This window comes from Pararge aegeria, chromosome 10 (assembly GCF_905163445.1).
Source record: "Pararge aegeria chromosome 10, ilParAegt1.1, whole genome shotgun sequence".
Classification (NCBI taxonomy): domain Eukaryota; kingdom Metazoa; phylum Arthropoda; class Insecta; order Lepidoptera; family Nymphalidae; genus Pararge; species Pararge aegeria.
The window spans coordinates 16,378,211-16,401,493 of record NC_053189.1 but is presented as its reverse complement, the minus strand read 5'-3'; the positions used below and the strand labels follow the sequence as shown (position 1 = coordinate 16,401,493).

At 35.9% G+C, this 23,283-nt stretch overlaps 2 protein-coding genes across 2 annotated transcripts in view; one reads left to right on the top strand and one right to left on the bottom strand.

The window, feature by feature from the left end:
* Positions 1-2,764: 2,764 nt before the first annotated feature.
* LOC120627074 (beta-1-syntrophin-like) lies at positions 2,765-3,268 on the bottom strand. The gene has a single exon (XM_039894919.1). The coding sequence runs from the start codon at positions 3,266-3,268 to the stop codon at positions 2,765-2,767; it is 504 nt and encodes a 167-aa protein (XP_039750853.1).
* Positions 3,269-21,195: 17,927 nt separating this feature from the next.
* LOC120626887 (glycine-rich cell wall structural protein 1.8) overlaps positions 21,196-23,283 on the top strand; it is a 34,825-nt gene continuing 32,737 nt past the window's right edge. The window contains exons 1-2 of the mRNA XM_039894670.1: positions 21,196-21,258; positions 21,553-21,595. Of these exons, the coding sequence (XP_039750604.1) occupies positions 21,575-21,595 (21 nt within the window). The 5' untranslated portion in view covers positions 21,196-21,258; positions 21,553-21,574. The remainder of the gene's footprint in view (positions 21,259-21,552; positions 21,596-23,283) is intronic.

Genomic DNA, 23,283 nt, shown 5'->3' with positions numbered 1-23,283 from the left:
GACCACCTACTTAAATTCACAGCACTTATCGTTGCGCCAGGGAAGTCGTCTAAAATATTTAATTGCTAAAAACGCACATAACTTAGAAAAAATAGAAGTGCGTGCGACGTTTCGAACTCAGCCCTCCGAAAGTGAAGTTCTAACCGCCACCACCTCTGCATTGATAGGGTGAGCAATATTTAATTTTGTATTAAGATAGAATAGCTTCGGGCGTAGATCTCCGTCAAAAATGCGACTGACGTAACCGAGTTCCGAAAAGTTAACTTACTCCCTCGTTCACAATTCTTCAACACTCGTAAAACTTTACGCAATAAGTAATATGAGAATGACGTTGAGGAATAGAGGCACATGCCAAAAACGACGGTCATTTATGCGAGTCATCAAGCGATGATGGTGCTGATGAGCCATTACCAATCGTCACGACAAAAGCCGGGCCGCACGATAAGTTCATCTGCTAAATGTTTACCTTACTCACAGACTACGAGGAAAAGGTATAATATAGTAAACAGGAGAACAAAATTCCTATATAAATGTTGAAAAACCCCGGACCCATAATGCCCATATGATACCCATTTTGATGGGGTTGTGAAAAAAAATGTAATACGCCATTTGGCTATCTTGGACTGAACATAAAACATAGGATAGGATGTATACTATACAAATCCAACTATCGACATTACGTCACTGGGGTTTTTGATAGGATTGGCAAACATTATATATATACTTATATGGTTATAAAATGTGTTCAAGTGCCGAGTTCGCTTGGTTGAGTTGTACATAAATTCCGTTCGTGAACTACGATGACACAGACAGACCCACACACGCACAGACACACACAAACACACGCACACACGAACATACTTGAAAACCCGTCGTTTATGAGTCGGAAAATAAAATTAATAAAGTGAAAACACTAAGGTGCTAAATAAATAATTCAATGTACTTGAAATTTGCATTTCTAATAAAATTTTCATTTCTTTGTTCTCCAGGAAATTACTGCATCCTGTAAAGTCGATAACCATTTAGTTAGAAATATGTAAACGCAGGTGTATAGAAAACATCAAACCATCGCTTAAAACAGTACAGTTAAATATTATTGCTGATTTGTTTAGTACTTATTGTTGGCATAGCGCTAAGTATGTCATATAAACTGTCACTTTAAAATAACAGACAACTTCAAGCGATAGTATCATGCGTTGACTTGAAATCGTTTGTTCGTCGGGGCTCCGTCTATATTACTACTTTAGTCTCAGTTCTAGATCATCTGCAAAATGTTCACCTAATTACGAATATATATGGATGTTGCATTACCGACAATTACTATTTAATATTTCCTTTACGCAATGTAACCTAAATTATATTCTATGACTATGTTATTTGTAATCTGAAAACAGATTTATTACTTCAATGGATTTCCACTTGATAGCAACCTCGACATTTAGTACTTCTGTGACGATGCAGAAAAGGTAAAACATACCTACTACTGCATCTAGTTTGGCAGTGGCCCAAAACAAAACATTTGGTGTGTTTATCTATAAGTATAGTTTTTTAAAAATATTCATCAGTCATCTTAGTACCCATAACACAAGCTACGTTTACTTTGGGACTAGATGGCGATGATTCTTGAGGTTGCAACGGTGAACGCTGTGAATTTTAGGGGGGTTCGAATCGCAGGGGAAATTTGGGAGGTTATAATTTCTAAATTTTCTCTGGTCTGGTCTGGTGTGAGGCTTTGGCTGTGGCTAGTTACCACGCTACCGACAAAGACTTGCCGCTAAGCGATTACTGTTCCGGTGCGATGTCGCGTAGAATCCGATTAGGGGTATGACTACCATCTCCCTATAAGGTTAGCCCGCTACCATCTTAGACTGCATCATCACTTATCACCAGGTGAGATTGCGGTCCAGGGCCAACTTATAGTGGGATAAAGTAAAAAAAAATTAAACCGGGAGTACAACATTATATATTTAATTATTTTGTTAGTATCAAATAAGAAGTGTTACGTTAAAAGTCATACCAGTGCGGCTAGCGTAGGCAATAAACAAAAAATAAATAACAAAAACTATATAAAATTTAAGTGTCTAGCTCGGCACGGCAAACAGAAAAGGAGAAGTTTATCCCCGTTTATTACTTGGATATTATTCCCACCTGTGGCCCTATGCACGGAGAGTTGATAAAGCTCCGTGAGAAGATAAAATGGTGTCCTCTCCCCGGGGAGAAAATTGTCTCTCGCCCCTGCTAGCCGCGCAGTATTTTCTTTTTAGTCGTTTATTTTACTTGTTTTTTTATAATAATGAAATTTTCTAGGCTTTTTATTAAAAATATTGAATAAACAACGTGTAATCGAATTACGAAATAATGTTAACGTGTGCATAAGTATATTTCATAATATAATCAAATTGTAAAAATATTAAATCGAATTTTTTAATGACTTTGAAGCATCCGGCTCCGCTTTCAGCTCTCACAAGATAGAAAAATGAATGTTAAAATGCGAAATGTAAATTGTTGATGTTGGAAAAGAGCAACTGCTGAGTTTCTTGCCGGCTTCTCGGTAGAATCTGCCTTCCGAACCGGTGGTAGAATCACTACAAACAGACAGACTTGACGTTTCAAAAGTGCTTATATTAGGCCTACTTGAAATAAATGAATTTTGAATTTTTGAATTTTGATATGTTGGCATAAGTGACCAATAAATAGTTCAGAGCTTGTTGTTTTAATACACAACAGAAGTATTTTGTTTAGTATGCTATGCACAACAAATAAACTACTTGCCTTCCAACTGCACCATTTTCCCTGCTCTCTTTAGCGCTTTAACTGCCTCTTCGTGTGTGGCATCTTTCAAATCCTCTCCATTTACAGAAAATATGGCGTCACCGACATACAGCTGTTCTGTGAGATCAGCAGCCATGTCCTTGAATATTTTCGATATTAATATGGGCATGTTGTTCTCAATACCACCCTTTATTGATATACCCAAGCCATTATTATCTGATTTGACGACTTGTACTAGGCGCTTTTGGTTAGCTATAGCTTCGGGGACTTCTGTGAAGTCGCTGTTCGTTGTTTCTACATTATTGTTATTTAAGGTACCGTTAAGGGTCATGGTAGCATCGTAGCCATCATCCAGGCACACGCTCAAATAGTCGTCATCTAATGAACAATGAACTCTATACCAAACGCCGCGGACAAGTGTTTCTAATAGGCCAGACCTAACGCCTGTGGCGTTGGGGCTTTCGCTGCCACCACTAGATGCACCGTTTTCCACCATAATTCCGTTCCGTTGTAAGTAGTGCCACAGGTATGGCTCCCCGCTGGGTCACTCTAGCCATCCGAGCTCACTCCAGAAGCTTAGCAGGCCGCCCAGGTCGCCAAGTGCTTCAGGGAGTGATGCAGAGGAGCCAAAGTATGCTGCGCGTTTCTCTGCTACTCCACTACATCGGAGCAATACGTGGGTCAGTGTTTCATCTGCCTCCATGCATGCTATGCACAGAGGACTGTCGGTTATACCTAAAATGAAAAGGTGTTTTTTTAGTTGGCAATGCCCTGTTATCATGCTTACTGCCGTCCTTAGTTTGTTCCGTGTTTAGTTACAATAGTTTGGTTGTTTGTATTTGATGTTAGGGCTGTATCTGATTTATTTTAGTAAAAACTCCGGCAGTGTTCAGTGTTCAGTTCATTTAGAGGTTGTGTATGGAGAAATTGCTAAGTCACCACACAGCTAAGACAATGACTTAAGATGACCCTTATGTGTGAAAAGATTCACACTGTACGAAATAATAGCCCTGGGATCCATGAAACGGGGTCGAGGTCACAGCGTTTTGTGATCTACCTACTCGTGAGGTCACAAAGGTTATTTATAAGCACCAAACGATGTCTTCTGACGGTGTTTGATGAGATTACATTGCAACTCTAGCGACCTATTTTTACAAGCTTTTATTAAAAAACCTTTGAAGTTATTCTTGTTTCGGCGCGTAAGGGAAAAATGATATGAGTAATTTTTTACGAGGCGCGCGCACGCCATCTTAAAAAAACACCCTGAAGTTAGCACAACATAAGATTATACAGTGTACACTTTCAATTGTCATAGACTGCGGACTAATTCAGATTTAATTGATTCTGTATTTAATTGATTCAGTTGTACAAAAATCTCAAATTTTAATGTTGAGTGAAACTTGGTTGGTCCGATAGTGTCTATTAGTATTCCAAATTTAATTATGTTTATTATGTCCATTTCTTTTATTATGTAGAAATATTTTTTTGTGATATTTAAATAAACTTTCAATGAATTAAATACCTTTTTTTTTTGTGTCATTTTTTCTACAAACTTGGTATAAGGCAAAAGATAAGAATTTTTAAAAGATTTTTACGTTGTTTCACCAAAGAGTATAACTTAAGAACACTCTTTTTTTACATTTATTTTCGCAATACTGACAGTCAACTGCTTAGACTAATGAAAACATAGCGTACAAATTCCTTGGCACATACCTACCTAAGGCTTCTGTAAAAAGCGAAATAAAAAAAGTAATAATAATAATACTTAACATTCATATCTTAACTGAAACTTAACACTTCGCGGATGTTATCGCTAAATATATATAAACTATCACAAAAGCAATTTGCAAGAAATTGCATTCGATACATAATTCAAAAATTTGAACTTCAAAAAATTATTTATTCACGTAGACCTGATGTGTTACCATAATTGTGAGGTTATGGCGATTGATGACTACATTCGATACCTTAAAGCTAAAGATACTTAGGACTATATTTTATAGATTATATTTAATATTAAGACTACGATTACTTCTAGCTTTTGGCAAGCAGAAAATCTGTTTTGGAGTCGAGGCACTACGTATTAAATAACTAAATGGTATTTTAAATTAATTTAGTAAATTAATAAATAATTTTAAAAGTTTAGTTAATTATTAAATAATGTTTTTCGGGTTCAAAAGTGACAGATTCTTCAAGGCCTATCTAGTGTTTTATTAACCTTTTTTTCCATTAAAAGTTACACCTTGACTGTATCTTCCTGATAGGAAATGATGACGTACGTAGTCAAAGATTGTAACGGGCTATCCTTTATAGGATGTACAGCAGTTATATTAAACTCATAACCCTAATCGAAACGCTAAATCGCTCGACGGTACGTCTTTGTCGGTAGAATAGTTACTGGCACGGCCGAAGCCTCACAGACAATTGAAATCTGGTTTAATTACGCATATAAATAAATAAATATACTACGACAATATACACATCGCCATCTAGCTCCAAAGTAAGCGTAGCTTGTGTTATGGGTACTGTGATATCTGATGAATATTTTTATGAATAATATACATAAATACTTATAATATTCAAATAAACACACACAACACACTGAAAAACATTCATGTTCATCACACAAAAAATTTCCAGTTGTGGAAATCGAACCCACAACCTGGACACAGAAAACAGTGTCACTGCCCACTGCGCCAATCGGCCGTCAAATGCACCGGTATAAAAATATATGCTAAGTCTGTTAAAAGACTACTTATGTATAAGCGTAGCATCTATCTAGAAAATTACAAAGTATACCCAAATGTAAGCCTGTATTCAGATACTATTTCTTTTTTTTACAAAATATCTTAACTTAAAATTTAGATAACAAACAGATGGAGTTGCCGCGAATATAATATTGGAAATCAAGATCACATATTCTCGGCAACAGCTCTCTGTCTAACGACAAAGGCCTCTTTTAACTGTTACCATTCTTGTTTATCTCTGGCTTTCCTCAACTATATTTTTCCTGCTACGGCTTTTAGTTTATCTTAACATCTTTTATATTATATTCAGTTTTTAGAAGAATCCAAACGGAAAACAAATTCTAGGGAGGTTTAAAAACTCCAGCTAATAATAAATAAATATACTTAGTACGACAAAACCACACATTGCCATCTAGTCCGAAAGTAAGCGTAGCTTGTGTTATGGGCAATGACTGATGAATATTTTTAAGAACAATACACATAAATACTTATAATATACAGACACTGAAAAACGTTCATGTTCATCACACAAACACTTTCCAGTTATGGGAATCGAACCCTCGGCTTTGGACTCAGAAAGCAGGGTACCTGCCCACTGCGCCAATCGGCCGTCCAAAGTTAAGAAACTTGTTGATGTGTCCCTAAAAAAATTAAATGACTGATTATAATACTGTTTATATATTGTATGGAAACTAAACGGTGACCTTCGTTTGATATCCGTAGAAATCGTTTATTGATAGAAATTATGTATACTGGATTAAATAAAATTGTTCATAACACACGAAATAAAGATTATACACAACATTCTTCCGTGCATAACTTCCGCGAAAGTAAGTAGGTACATCAAGTGTTCAAAATGATTGTATCCATTTTTTGTGCTGCAAAATTTACCTTGTGAAATGTCATCATTATGAAGACGACATATTATAAAGTATGATTATGTGTTATAAATGCGACACGTATTTTTATATTCCCTTGGTATCCTAGTGTTAGAAAACTTGGATCTCCATACCAAGAAGATTAGGGTTTAAATATCATCTTTACTTTCATGCTGCCTTAGTAGCCTATTAGATTTGGCTCAATACTGTGATCAATATGGAGTAGGTTTTAATATAATATGGAGTTATTTTTATGATTTCCTGCAAACCAAACTATTATAATATAGCTAGGAACTGATTTTTATTTGAAAGTAAGGTCTCTTCCAAGGAGTGGATTCTGAAGTATAAGTTTTGGATTTTTAATAAGTAGTTCTGCCTTGCCTCAGTAGCCTAGCGTTTTAATACAGACTTATTTAATGTTGGTCTTGTATCCAAAAATAAGACATTTATCTGTACCAAAGAATTTTAATGTATTACTGGCTTATTTTTATGTTACCCTGGTTGCCTAGTATAACTTTCTGCCTTGTATGCCTACAAAAAAGTGCGTTTTAATACAGACTTATCTTTGTTGACTATGTTTTGCAGTTCCGTAAACGCATAACACACTTAAGGTTAAGCCTCCTCGATGTCGTCACGTCAAACACTTTTACCCAAGCACTTGACATTTTGTGATTCGCTAATGAGTGTTAGACAGCGAGGTTTAAACATTTTAAATGGCCATATCATCATATTTCAATTATCACTTTGCTTTAGTACTCTTTTACAAATTTACCTCACGGTAATATTACATAAGACAATGTACTTAATTTTTATTTGAAAGTAGGTATCAACATGTAAAATTTTTAGAAATACATGAGAAACCTTTCACTTACCCGTAGCGTTGAAATCTCTGAAGTGCAACAGAATTTGTCCGCGGGCGAATTGGTCAATATAGGTACTCCATGATAGCCAGAGAAAAACGGATTTCAGTCCCGTTCCGCAACTTTTTATGTTTATTTTAAAACAAGCTTTGAATGTTTATGCTTGGCTCGGGCGAAATTTTCCTAATGTTCTATAGCATCAGTTTTAAGATCGAGCAGAAAACTCCGCTTCTTTTATGGAAACGACGTTTTATTTTTAGGTTACGTTACGTTATATCAAAATTTCCACACAATTCGATTCATGCAATTAAAGCCTATGCTTTCCGTCCTTAGTAGGCTACTAAGGACAGAAAGCATAGACTTAAGAATAGGGTCCCGCAGCCAGTTTTCAGGACCCTAACCGTTTTTCACGTGTAAAATTCGACACTGACGGAAAACGTTAATCATAGACGAATTGGTCACTATAACGGCAATCGCGCACCAATACAACGCAGCCATCAAAAAACGGAGGTAATTAACAGTAACAGTATCTGGTGAGAGGCTCCGGTCGCGGTGATACTGAGTACCGAGGCTTTGTCTGAGTTCGAGCCCCAGGACGCACCACTGGTTTTTCTGAATTATGTGCGTTTTTAATTTGAAGGTGAAGGAAAAGATCGTGAGGAAACCTGCATTCCTGAGAGTTATCTATAACGTTCTCAAGGGCGTGTAAAGTCTGCCAATCAGCACTTGGCGACTGTGGATTGTTTTGATGAAGTAGAAAAAATGAACTGCCATGGCCCTCACAGATAAGCCCGGTACCATGTTAGATCAGAAGAGATTGCAGTCAAGGATATACTTCTAGAAGAATAAAAAAAAGCAAAGTCATTTGTGATTCGTTGGTGGAACGAGTACTAAATTTCCCTTAAAATTCCCTTTGTAAAAGAAGGCATATTTAACCACACAATAAAGATGTGTCAAAACCGTCACCTAATCAGAAGATATTATCAAACGTATTATAACCTCATTGGTCGAGTGGTTGCCATGTTCAACAATGGATCACTCCAATGTTCGATTTCCAGGTCTGGCTCAAAAATTGTGTTGTGGTTTTCTGTAAGAAATTCTTAGTACCAGCCCGGAGTCTGGAAGTGATTTGCAATGATTTGTTGGTGGGAAGCTTCGGCCATGAACCCATGTAGCGTTCCGGTATGGAGTTTATTTTATCTGTCATGACCCTAACAGGTTATTAGCATTAACCATAGACTGCATCATCACTTAATACCAGAAAATATTACATTATAGTGCTAACTTGTAATAAAAAAATAAGAGTTTGACGCAAGCACAGATAAAGAATTCAATTTTATTTATTTTTTAAGGTAGTTATATCTAGTAGATTCAAACATCACAAAGTGCTGTGAAATTTTAATTACAGTTGAATTTATACGCTTACGGCAGCGTAAGATTAAAATTAAATACCCATAATTTTATTACAAACTAGTTTATCACACGTTTCGTTGCGTAAAATGAGTTTAATTAAAAGATTACAATCTCCCATTGATCTTCTTCTTCCTAACTCGGGATTCTTCCTGAATCCAGAGTTAGAGAGATTGGCGTTGTCCAGCTTAGTGTCTTGGAGAGCTGCCGGTCTCGGTTATTATCACTAGCAAGTTTCAAACCATCTATTCCCATTGTAGCAGCGTGGTGGGTCTACGCTCTAAAATTATCTCAGACCTGTACCCAGCATTAATTGCCTGAGGATGACTGTAATTATATTAATGCGGCACTGTGTTTGTGCACCTTATTTCACGCAGCAACATTACATTATTAGTGTCGAAGTAGGGTATTGCAGAACACGCCAAAAAACCTATGTTGGTTGTTCTTTGGCGTAACAAGATAAAAATCCAAAAAAAATTATCTTTCGCCTACGTTTGTAAAAATAATGATACTAACAATAGAAAAGGGGTATTTAATACATAGAAAGTGCTTTTATAATATTAGTGTCAACGTAAAAGATTGCAGAACACGCCAAAACAAACCTGTGTGTACGTATGTTCTTTGGCGTAGCCAGATAAAATTATATCTTTCGCCTTATTCTACGTTTGTAGAAATAATGACACTAATAATAGAAAAGAGGTATTTAATACATTGAAAGTTTTATTATAACGCATTAACTAGTTATATATATTTATATTAAGTTTCAGTATGCAGCTTATACTAAACTGCGAAAAACTAAAATGGTAACTATAGCTTACTTTAGGTGTTGGTTTTTTGAGATGGTGGGCGCGCGCATCGTAAAAATAAACCCTCATCATTTCTCCCTTATGCACTAAAAAAAAGTACATCTTCAAAGTCAAAAATATCTTTATTCAAGTATCCCATAGGTGGCACTTTCGATGTGTACATTACATGAGAATTACACGGTAGTGAGATGATTATAGCCATATTCGTAAACTTAAACCTAAAGCTACAAGCGTTCCAAACGCGTCTTGGTCTAAGAAGAAGCCCACAACAAACTTAGCTGGGTGTTTGTTTTTGTTATCACCATCTCAAACATATGACCAACATACGCATCAGGCTGATGGATAGAATTGTTGCTCTGTTTATAGACGATGGCTTTCCACTTCCACTGTTTGGTGCGTCTATTATTACAAAAAATTCACTTCTTGGCAGTTTAATCTACAGGTAGATGTAGTACTAGAAATGTCACTATATTCGCTTATTATAGTAACGATTTCTGTGACACAACCGCGTAACACGGTGCGCAACTAAACGAATAATTTGCGTAAAATCAATTTTGTTTGTACGAATGCAAACGCGTGTTTACCCTAGTGATGTAAACAGGGTTGCCGATTGTACAATAATTATTTTATCTGTCGAATTGGCCAAATTCGCCAATTTTTTTATTTGACGTCCTCTCTGGCGCAACGGTGCGCTGTGAATTTAAGTAAGAGGTCCCGGGTTAGATTCCCGGTAGGGCCAATTTGGAAATTCACAATTTCTGATTTTTCTCTGGTCTGGTCTGGTCTCGCAGCTAGTTACCACCCTGCCGAGAAAGACGTGCTGCTAAGAGATTTAGTGTTCCGGTGCGATGTCACGTATAAACCGATAAGCCGTATGACGTATAGCCCGAACATTTCATATTAGGAGAATTTATTATAATAGGTAGGTTTGTTATTATTATAGGTACAGTTATTATATTATGACTTTTATAGAGGTAGCAGTAGGTACTGACGCAGGAAAGTAAGTGCATGAGTGAGTAGCAATGACGAATTTCGCGAGATATAACACCAATTTAACGTTGCAGTTTTAAAAATCAATAACAAGGTAGAACCTACTACTAAAAAGTTGCAAGTAAGTTGATAATCCTATTATAATGTTAGGGATTACTGAAACGATAAAAAAGCTTGGGTGTGAATTGCTCTAGCTTCAAAGCTTAATATAAATTTACTATGGGATAAGTTTGTTGTGGGCTCTTCTTATACCAGGGCGCGTTTGGAACCCTCGAATCTTTAAGTTTATGTTGGCGAACGACGTTATCACAATCCCCTTACAAATGCAAATCAGGCACAAACAGGCACTTATGAACGCTTCATAAGTGCCTGTGATAGTCGTGCATGAATATAGAAATTTTGAATTTGAATTTGATGGTTTAACTTTAATTGCCGATGTGATATCGGGTCCCATTTCACTTTTTTTTTATTACAAAAACCAACATCATTTAAATGATGTTTTGCCATAATCCTCAATGCTGCTATCTTCAAAATAGTTAAAAAACGTACCAATAGCAACATATAGTATCTCTGGAAAATCACGAGAAACCAATACTTCATTGTACACCAAGAAACACATACAAAACCAACAAACAAGCAATTTAGCCTACTTTACAGCTCTACATCCAGTTTACGGGTGTACCTTTTAGGCAGTGGCGTGCATAGCGGGTATGCACAGGGTATGCATATGATATAAAATGAAGAAAATCCCCAGTAAGAGTTCTAAATACTTAAGTGTAAGCTTTTTTATAACTCTTACAATGCTTTTCCTTAAGTTTTGATGTGAAACATCGTTAGGCGGAGGGTAAACCTGATTTTTGGCGTGGCGACACTGGCCGTGGCGACGCATCACCACGCTATATGATTGATGTTTTGTATTTCGTATGTAACAATAAAAATGAATATTAATTTTGTAATAAAACAGTCATTATTAACCGACTTACAAAAATGAGTGGTTATCCATTTGTTTGTATTTTTTTTTAATTTGTGTACCTTCTATGCACGCCACTGCTTTTAAGACGCCCAAGTAAAATTATAACCTTTACGTTGCCAATATATTTACCACCAACTTCTAGGTAGAAAAAAAATCAAATTGAATACAAATAAATCTTCTGAGCACAACCCTAATGAAAACACACGGCAAATAGTCGGCGAATGTGTGTCAACGCGGGACATAGCCAGCAATGTGCTAGACAGAAATGATAATGAAATACTCATCTATCCATAGATAATAATAATAACAATAAGTAATGTGGCGTGCATAAAGGGTATGCACAGGGTATGCAGATGATATAAAATGAAGAACATCTCCAGTAAGAGTTATAAATACTTTTTATAACTCTTACAATGCCTATCCTTTTTATAACTCTTACAATGCTTATCCGTTTTTATAACTCGTACTGGAGATTTTCTTCATTTTATATCATCTGCATACCCTCTATGCACGCCACTGCTCACTGTCATACCCTTATCAGATTAGCCCGCTCAGACTATATAATCACTTATCACTAGTTATTTTTGTTGGCAAGGGTTACTAGCCACGGCCGAAGCCTCCCACCATTTATTTTGAGATCCCAGACAGATTCCTAAATTGCCCCTGCTGGGGATCAAACTCGGGACCTCCCTCCTAAAACCACAGCACTCACCGCTGCGCCACAGAGGTGGTCAAAAATGCAAGTCGTAAAAGCTTTTTTCTGGCAACGCTGAGGTCTAACGACTGGTAATTAAACTCTCGAACCAACCACAACAATTGTAATTATAATTTGATTATGACGCAACAGTGATTGACATGTGCCTATCCCTACACGCTCCAGGCTTCCATACATTACCCATTAAAAACGTGCCATTAAATAATCTATTGAATAACGACTTAAGACACCGTACTGTATCTTTTTTTTATATATAAATATAGCCCCAAAGTAAGCGTAGCTTGTGTTATGGGTACTAAGATGACAATTGAATATTTTTATTAATAATGTATATAAATACTTATGATATAAAGATAAAAACACCCAGACACTGAAAAACATTCATGTTCATCACACAAACATTGTCCACTTGTAGGAATCACCCACGGCCTCGGACTCAGAAAGCCGGGTCGCTGCCCACACGCCAATCGGCTGTCAAACTTTGCACCGTTCACGTCTATACAGAACTGAAATGTATCGAAAATGCACTCGTTTTTATATCAAAATACCCACCCAACAAATGTCATGAACATTGGCTGTAAATTAAATAAAATTTTAATTATTTCTTGAAAACTATTCATTAATTAAAGAAAAATTACCCACACATTTGTTAAAATGCCAATCAATCAAATATCTGGGACGTATACGTATATTATAACGTATATTACAGTTCAAAAGTTTAATTATTTACCCACTTTGTAAAATTACTGTAACACTTCTATATACTATACCAATATAGTAAAAGTAACGCAAACTAAAGAGATAGTTTCGTTGAACCAGCTAATCTCAGGGACTACTCGTTCAAATTGTAAAATTATTTTTTGTTGGATAATCCATTTATCAAGGCAATCGAGGCAAGTTATAAGCTATATAACATCGCGCTACAAACAATAGGAGTGAAGCATGAATGAAAAATGTTTTACAAACAGGAAAATGATTTCTTTTTGATGGTCGGCCAATATCGTTATATATCTTATAGGGGGTTCCCCTGGGTCGGGGGGGTTAAATGAAACCCACATATATGTTATAATTAGTTCTTAAATTAAATTATTAAATTAACCGCGCGGCGTGTTGTGCGAGTTACCGCGATGCGTACGCGCGTGTCACTTACGGCAGAGTCCCGAACACACTGGCGAATCCCGATAGCCGAACGAACTCGAGTGACCACGAACGCTCCCGAATAGCTACCGCACGGGGTTCCGCCACAACCTCTTTTACACAATATACAAATTCAATACTCTGTACTCATATAATTACGCTCTATACCCTTCTTTCTTCATTAACAGAGGAACACTTCGCATGGCATGCAAGGCGTAGGTGCTAAACCTTATGTCCTTCAGTCGGAACACATAAATGCTGTATATAATGAGCACGGCGGTAGTACTTACCTAGACGTATGCTTGGAGTGTCATGGAACGAATTGCGCACCAATATTTCCATTATCCGAGAACTCGACATCAAGCAACGTCTCTCAACATTAGTGCCGCATATTAAAACTCTTCGGACACGTCTCCCGGACAGACAACAACTCCATAGAACGCCTTGTTATGCAGGGCAAGGTAGAAGGCACTAGAGCGCGCGGTAGGCCACCCATGTGACGGACCGATCAAATCAAATCTTCAGTGGGAGGTCTTGAATGAGTGTACCAGACTATCTGCAAACAGGGAGAAGTGGCGAATGATCGTGAGGCGAGTAACAACTGCCACAAACATTGTCCCACCGACATCGAACACTCTGGCAAGAGTGTTACGACAAAGAAGCATACTCATACTAAAATAACTACTACGTAAAGCTATGCACATGGAGGGTACGATTCATGTCCCACTCTAAGAACATTCCTGGAATTATGGCGACATTAGCATACGCAAAAGATGGTGTGAATAAATTAACAGGAATGCATTGAATCTGTCAAGTGTAACGGTCTCCACGTTACCGATTTAGATGGCGCCACCAGATCATACATCGCGCTATCGAAGTTTTGACAAATGAGGGACATGTATGACTACCACTGAAGAACTGTTGGACCTCGGTTCCCGAGCTCGGGGGAATATCTTCATATTGTTAAAATGGAGTGCATCACATAGCTCCTGTAAGTAGGCAGTATGGTAAACATGAAAGCCATAAAATATCGCGTGCCAGTTTTTATTGTTTTAGTCTCAATAACTTCAAAAGTATGCTCAGTTTTATGCGGAATGTTGCTAGCTTGCAAACTTTTCCCATTTTCCCTATTTCATGGTAAACGTTTAGAGCATTAGAGGTAAAAGAATTACTATCAACTGCTAAATTAATAAAGTGACTTACCGCCTGTAAGAGAAACACTACTAAAGTTCTTTTTTGATGCTTCATTATTAGTCACGTACGCGGTTTCTGTATGTTCTTAATTCTATGCTCGTAGTTTCTAGGATGGGGAGGCACCCTCATCCCACTGCGGGTACGCCCTTGACAAAGGTCACAGAAGTCAGAGACTATCGCTTAGCAGCCTGTCGGTTACTCGCTCTAATCATCAATCAAAGATTTAAAACCCACGCTAAAACCTAGGGCATTACGTCAATCTTTTCCAAATAGGTAGATTAACATAAACCCTTTTAGACGATTTACCTTAAAGGCTTTTGCTCTAAATATTACTCCCGGCTGCTTTTATCTTTATTTTCACGAATTTTCGCGAATCTGTCTTTAAGTTTCATTTGGAATAGATTTAGTATTAAGAGGTAACCGCGAGAATAAAATGTGTAAATTATTGATTTATTATATTGTAATCATTGTGCAGTGGGCATTTTCTAGAAAACACTATTTATAATTAACTAGCTGTTACCCGCGGCTTCGTCTGGGTTTTTTGGTATTTCATAATACCCGTGGAAAAGTGGGTGGGGTACCTTATTTTGGTTCAAATTTTCAACTTGGTTCAAATTGTGCGTTCTGGTGAAAGCAGATTAGAATACCATCCCTCCTCTTCCCGGAGGTGTTAACTAAGGGAATATCAAAGAGAAAGGGCAACAGGGTTCTACAACTAAAAAAAACAAACTACCATATACTGCGATCACCAATCCGTTTGCCCAGCGTGGGGATTCTGGGCAAACCCTGCCGTTAGGAGAGGTCTTTAGTTTATCATTGGACTGTTATAGGGTATTGCTGTGCAGACGGATATCGAAATATTGTACTTCTTCTTGCGGTGCCTCTCCGACTAGCAAAGGTTCGCAGCTTCGTAAATTCTTGTCCATTTTTCGCGAGGCGAAATAATTCTGCTCGATTCACTCGAAATCGAAATATAACAAATTTTATACAACACTTCATCATAGACAAATCGCAAACACAGGGGTTTTTTATTTTAAATCAACATCTAAGGTACGAAGGCTTGGAAAATCAAGTTCAGATTCTCACCAACTTTTTATTTAGGTTAGGTTTAAAGACATGTATTCCCATATAAAGACCTAAGTCACTTACATAGGAAACTTAATTTTCTGTAATAAATTAATACAATTCGCCATTAGACTAAACTAAATTCAATTTTACTTTTATCTACTCATTCAATGTATTCGTCTTTAAATTTAATGGTATTACTTAATATATAAGAAGCTAATTTAGTTTTGAATACATTGAATGAGTTTACATTTTTTATAATTATAGGTATTTTATTATAAAATTTGGCGCCTTCAAAGGTAAGGGATTTTTTACCATAATTTGTTCTAGTTCTAGGTAAGGTATTTAATGTTCTGATACACTTTATTTCATTAAGAGGTAAGTTTTGAAACACCTATGTACCTTATTTACTGGTAACAAAATATTAGTAAAGCGTGTTATATTTCGACGTATCGATTCACCTTGCATCACGGTCTGGTGGATACGTTTTTAAGTTCGAACTAATTTAATAGATCGTAAATATATTATCATAAACCCTGCTGGTTACCACTCTACCAACCTGGCGTGCATAGAGGGTATGCACAAGGTATGCACTTGACAAAAAATGAAAAAAATCGCTAGTACGAGTTATAAATACTTAAACGTAGGCTTTTTATAAATTACAATGCCTATCGTTAAGTTTTTTATAACTCGTACTGGAGATTTTCTTAATTTTATATCATCTGCATACCCTCTATGCACGCCACTGCAGTATTAACAAAGAAGCGTCACCAACCGATTTAGCGGTCTGGTATGAGGCCGCGTAAAAACCGTAAGAATATGGGTATAATATAACTACCGCACCACTAACAGGTCAGCCCGCAATCATCTTAGATTGCATTATCACCATCATATCAACACATTACCGACCTAGTCAAAGTCAAAAAAATATCTTTATTCAAGTAGCACACAGGTGGCACTTTTGATGCGTACATAAGAATTACACGGTAGTGAGATGATGGCGATAACCACATTCGTAAACTTAAAACTAAAGCTACGAGGGTTCCAAACGCGTCCCGGTCTAAGAAGAAGCCCACAAGAAACTTAGCCGGGTGTTTTTTTTTTTTTTTTGTTATCACCATCTCACAATGTCATTTTAAATTATTAGAAGAGCAACCTGGTTAGAGCAATAATTTACACCCAAGCTTTTTTTATCGTTTACGTAGTCCTTTATACTATAATAGGACTTTTCTATAAGCTTACGTTTAATACAAACTTTGAACTTTTTAAGAGACATCTCCAAGATGTCAATTGGTAGTTTATTGTAGAATTGTATGCAATTTCCTTTAAACGAATTATGAATTTTATGTAACCTAGTATATTGCACTGTAAGTTTATTCTTACTTCTAATGTTTAAATTATTGCAGTCACATTTTTTCTTAAATTTAGAAATGTTTTTATGAACGTACATTAAATTTTCAAATATGTACTGACTATACACTGTCATTATTTTAAAATCTTTAAATTTATCTCTCGTAAAGTAGTATCTCTAGTGGGCTGGTAAAGTGTTGAAAGTGTTAATGCATGGGTCTCCTTCCACAATGAGAAGGAGTTAAGGTTGTAGTCCACCACGCTGGGCCCGTGGTGAACATTATGGATAAATCTTAGACATGCAGATTTCCTCACGATGTTTTCCTTCACCGTTGTATTTCAATTTGAATGATATTTAAATTGCTTAAAATGCACATAACTTCAAAAAATTAAGATTTATGCTGGATTTAGATCTTGGCCCCCCGTAAATGACGTCGAAGTCCTACCCACTGGGCTATCACCGCTTTTTTTTTTAATTTTAAGAATATATAACTATTTAAATATAAGGTAAATAAATACCTGCATATAATATAAAGATAAACACCGTGACTCTCAAAAACAGTTATGGGAATCGAACCCACAGCCTAGGACCCAGAAAGATTCGGCTGTCAAACTACGTTGAAACTTGGCATAACGTCGGAATAGCAGTGTATTTTTCTAACACCCTAGCATTTGAAAGTTGATGTCATAGTGTGACAGAACACTGCTTTTTTTATTCCACTACAAGTAAGCCCTAAATTGCAATCTCACGTGGTGGTAAGTGATGATACAGTGTCAGTTTGAGGGTATGGCAGTTACATTTAACCCATACTCTTAATCTGTTTCGTACAACGTACCGGAACGCTAAAACTGCTTAACAATTCCGACGTCATGCCACGTTATTATTAATATAATCGTGTCGTAACGTCGGTCCACGTCAAATGCAAGTTTTACGGAACTGTGCAATTGAAAGAGTCCTTATTCTATAGCACGAATTTGCGTTCTTGCACATACTCGTAAATTATTATAAATTACTGCAATATAATTTATATTATGCATGAAAAAATTACTTATCAATATAATTCTATTTAATTGTAGCCTCTAGAATAGGATCTGCGGTGGTATTTTTTTTAAGGAAATACCATATAAAGGCGGCGTGTAATAAAGCAATAACTGTAAAATAATTACCTCTTGAACCCAAATTGGGTATGTAATTTATTTCCATGTAAATATATTTCCTACTAGTTGTATATCGCGATCGCAATCCTTCCGGATACAGTAGCGGGTCTACTATGAATCATTAGGTTCATCACAATAATACAATCATAATTTTCAAGATTATTCTGTAAAGTAGAAAAGTCTCACTGCTGGGCAAAGCCTTTCCCTCTAATATGAGAGTGTTTTAGAGCAATGACGGCAGATTGATGCAGTGGGCAGCGACCCTGCTTTCTGAGTCCGAGGCCGTGGGCTCGATTCCCTCAACTGGAAAATGTTTGTGTGATCGACATAAATGTTATTCAATGTCTGGATGTTTAATAAATAAATAAATCTTATATAATAAAAAACTCTTTTCCAATATCCTTTTCGAACTTCCACCAAAAAAATCTATAGTGATACTAAAATAATGAACATTCATCAATTATATATATATAGCACGTGCATCTTTATTAGAAAATCAATAAACAAAACAATCCACACTAATATCACTTTCACAAAAAAGAAAAATAAAACTCGTCGAGCCAGTTTCCTTACCTTACCTAGAACAAGAACAAACTATGGTAAAAAATCCCTTACCTTTGAAGGCGCCAAATTTTATAATAAAATACCTATACTTATAAAAAATGTAAACTCATTCAATGTATTCAAAACTAAATTAGCTTCTTATATATTAAGTCATACCAATAAATTTAAAGACGAATACATTGAATAAGTAGATAATAGTAAAATTGAATTTAGTTTAGTCTAATGGCGAAGTGTATTAATTTATTATAGAAAACTAAGTTTTCTATGTAAGTGACTCAGGTCTTTTTATGGGAATAAATGTCTTTAAACCTAATAAATAAATGTACTACGACTATACACACATCGCCATCCAGCCCCAGACACTGAAAAATATTGACGCTCATCACACAAACATTTTCCAGTAGTGGGTATCGAACCCACGGCCTTGGACTCAGAAAGCAGGGTCGCTACAAACTGCGCCAATCGGCCGTCAATTTTTTTTTCGTTTAATGCTTTAATTTTTTTTAAGTTATGTGCATTATAAGCAATTTATATATAATTCAAATTCAACGGTGAAGGAAAACATCGTGAGGTAACCTGTATGCCTTAGATGTATCCATAATGTTCTCAAGGGTGTGTGGGGTCCACCAATCCGCACTGGGCCAGCGTGGTGTCTATGAACATCATCATCATATCATCATATATTCGTATTGAATTGTCGTAGTGTATTTATTTATTTTTAAAAAATGCATAAAGTTATAAGCCAGGGTAAACATAACGCAGTAGTAGTAGAGTTTTTTGGGACAGAGCTACACAGGACAGGTTAAGGACAGGTTAAGTTCTACCGCCATGCTTATTCCTGCTGCTAAGCAGCATTGTTGCAATGCTGTGTTTCGGTCTGAAGGGCGCGGTTGCCGCTATGGTTACAAGCACATGAGGCTTAACACCTACGTTTCAGGTGGCTCAGGACCTGACACAGGGTGGCTGTGTTCCTTGCATGCTCTGCATAGTGGCGACACCTGAAGCTTGGTCCGTCAATTATAACTATAAAAAAAGTAAGATGGCATAAAATGGAAAATTCGATACGAGTTATGTGAAAAATTTAGTGTGGGCAGTTCTTTAGTGCATGTATGAAGTGCACGCCACTGATGATAATAGCTGGGAGTGACCGGTTAACGAAGATTAAACTACCAATATTCCAACTCTGGATCGAAAATTTTAACAGAATGACCTAATTCACGACCCCATCCGGTAGTCAAACTAAGGACCTCGTGATCCGTCCTTAAGCATGCTAACGACTAGATCAACGACACAGCTAGTGATGTAATAAAATCATCATCATCATTCTCACTTCAACCAACACCCACTGCTGGACATAGGTCATTTGTACGGAGTTTTCAATTCCGAGGTCCCGGGCTGCTTGTTTCCTTCCTTGTCGAAGCCGACGAACGCTGCGTTAACCGGGGTCGCTATTCCAGCCAACCCAATTAATAAAATGCTAACTACACTACATATATTACATACTAGATATACAGCTCGATCATTTACACCTCCTATACGCCCGTTATATACGCTCGACTAGTTCTCTATAACATTCTTATCGTAACAAACTCTTAACCCCAACGTAATTCTTTATATAAGGTGCCAAAATTTACATCACAAAATAGATTTCAAGGCCATAAAGAATCTGGCAATAAAAAAAAAGAATGTGCTTAAACGTCCGGGCCGTTGAAAACAAATTTATTTTTCATCTTTAGTACATCTTGGACATAATATTACCTACGCTGAAAATTAGTTAAAAAATTTAGTTAAACTAATATCATATATAACTACATGGTGACCAAAAACAACGCAACCAGTATACAAAATTCAAATAAGACCTATCCATAATCCTTACAAGCATCCTTTTCGGAATAAAAAAAACATAAAATTTAGAAAGTAAAGGCAAAAAAAATAAACCCATTCCCAAGTTTTTGGCCTTACTTCTAAGTTAGACAAAAATAACGTATGTTCTAATTTAATTTCTTGTTAGTGGTGAATGCTATTGGGGTTTGCCTCTATCCTTTATTTAATGACGGCCGAGTGGCGCAGTGGGCAGCGACCCTGCTTTCTGAGTCCAAGGTCGTGGGTTCGATTCCCACAACTGGAAAATGTTTGTGTGATGAACAGGAATGTTTTTCAGTGTCTGGGTGTTTATCTGTATATTATAAGTATTTATGTGTATTATATTCATAAAAAAATATTCATCAGCTATCTCAGGACTCATAACACAAGCTACGCTTACTTTGGGGCTAGATGGCGATGTGTGTATTGTCGTAGTATATTTATTTATTTATTTGTTTATTATTTATTTAACTTTATAACGCCCCGCAGGTGGAAGTTGTTTCCACAGTGTACGTATACGTGAAAGAAATGGATCTGGTAACCGAAAGAATAGCATTCAAGTGGTGCGGATGAAATCTGTCGAGATACTTCAGATCTGAGTAGGCACATAGAGGGGGGCTAACATATATAGCGAAGATGCGCCAGCGCATGACAGACAGTAACCCAGCCGCGTACTCGCGGTTCTTTTCTTTTTTTTTATAAAAAAAAACTAACTTATCTTTCTAAAAGTTTTGTGACTGGATATTTTGTGTTACTGAGGATTTGGTGACTTTTTGGTGAGTTAACATTAACTCACATTATTCAATTTATATATCTAAAACATAGAGAATTGATGTAAATAAACGAAATTTACTTTTCGGAATTGTAATACAAAGTTCGCGCACTATAATAATTACATGGGCGGTCATAATTTCAAAGTCGTGATTTACCTAATTATGGGGAAAAATATTATTGTAAGGTTTTTCAGAAGTCCGACCGCAGAGTTATTGCAATTATTCTTATTTTTTTTTTCATATAAATTAAAATATAAAATGTGAGATCGTTGGATAAAGTATACTGTTTGCTTGCAGAAGGCGGGCTCGCTTTTCCAAGATGGTGCACCTAAGAAGTATGGTAAGTCGATGTTTTCATTTAATAACGGATTCTAATAATCTTACAAGAAGCAAAAATATAAGAGAGACGCACAGTACATGAGACAAAAAGTTAGAAAAAGCAAATAAACTACATCCTAATATTTAATTTAAAAAAAAGTACAATATGAAACAACACTAGCAAAAACAATGATTAAAAAAATTAAAAGAAGTATTAATTAAGGCTTGGTTACAATGATGTGAGATTTATCAGCCCTATAACTAAGCGATTTTATTATGCCTGGATTTTTGTTTTCGAATGCGTCTGAGATAATAACCATGCCTAACCTATGGCAGTCTCCAGAATGCATGCATTTCCTTTAATTATTAATCAGTCCAATGTTGAAAACGTGGCAGATGTAAACAGCTTTTTTATTCAAATAGGTTCAATTATACAAAATAAAATAATCGCCGTTAAATAAAACAAACGTTATGAGGAAATACTTAAAACTGAATTAAATATTTAAACTGCAACGGAAATGTCACACACGTTTTCGTAACACTAACAAATTCATAATCCCAACGCCCTAATTGTTTTGCTCATTTCACGAAATAATTATATAATTTCGTTACATCTTAAATTTATATTTTAGAAAATAATTAATTTATTTCAATAAAAAAGTTATTAAATTGTGCTGGTAAACGAAATTTTGCATAAAACTGTAATTTAAAACGTATCAACTCATGTAAATCTTATAGAACTTGGTATTTTGTAAATCCAATGCTTTTCTCGATCCAATGAAGATCCATCCCTAAATAATTCAATTTATTTTTAGCACAAAATGTAAATTTCCAAAACCCTGTCTAGACATTTCAGATCAAAGGTTTATATCTGTAACTTTGTAATGCGGGCAAACAGTTTCACTTTTCAATATTGTAATATTGTAATAGGGAGTTTTATTTTTATCATTAATTTTTATTTAGTATTTTGTTTATTACTTGAGTACTAATTTTATCGATTAATACCGGTTGTTCATTTGCTATTATATACAACTGGCTGTTGCCTGCGACTTTATCAGAGTTTATTTCAGTATTTTTAAAATCTTGCGGAGAACGCTATTTTCCTGCCAATTTCTATTTCCTGCTTAATTATATCTATAAAAAAATATATAAATTGCCTCTACACCATACAAACAATTTGAAACAAATTTTGGTACAGATTGGTGGTTTTTTTATTTAGTACGGATACGTCATAGATCGTTAAAATGTAACCATTCAGTTCATAAATCATCTATGGATTTCAAACTTAATTCTAATTAATTGTTTGACTAACAAATCAATACGTATTAAAGCTTCCAAATGGATACAATTTTCTCTTAATTTTCTCACAACCGCCGAAAATTACGCCTATACATTTTCTCCTTTTATGTTTACTGATTGGATAAGATTTTTTGTATCAGAAAGTATCACCTAAGGTGCGGTTCGAAATGAGTGAGATGTTTAAAGGTTACAAACCTCCGGGGGGCGATGAAAAAGATTATTTTTGAAGTAGGTTTCTTAGAAAATGTGATTTTATTACTCGTCATAGCATATGATTGTTCTGGCGATAAGTTATTTAGTAAAGTGATGTTTTTAATGTAGTGAAGCTAAGCGTTATTTTATGACAATTTTTTTTTATATTTGTTCTATTTTTACCAACGTTTCATATAATGTAAACAATATTTTCATACC

Bases quoted from the DNA above. Each gene is read 5' to 3' on its own strand.
- LOC120627074 (XM_039894919.1), bottom strand. From the start codon at position 3,268: ATGGTGGAAAACGGTGCATCTAGTGGTGGCAGCGAAAGCCCCAACGCC.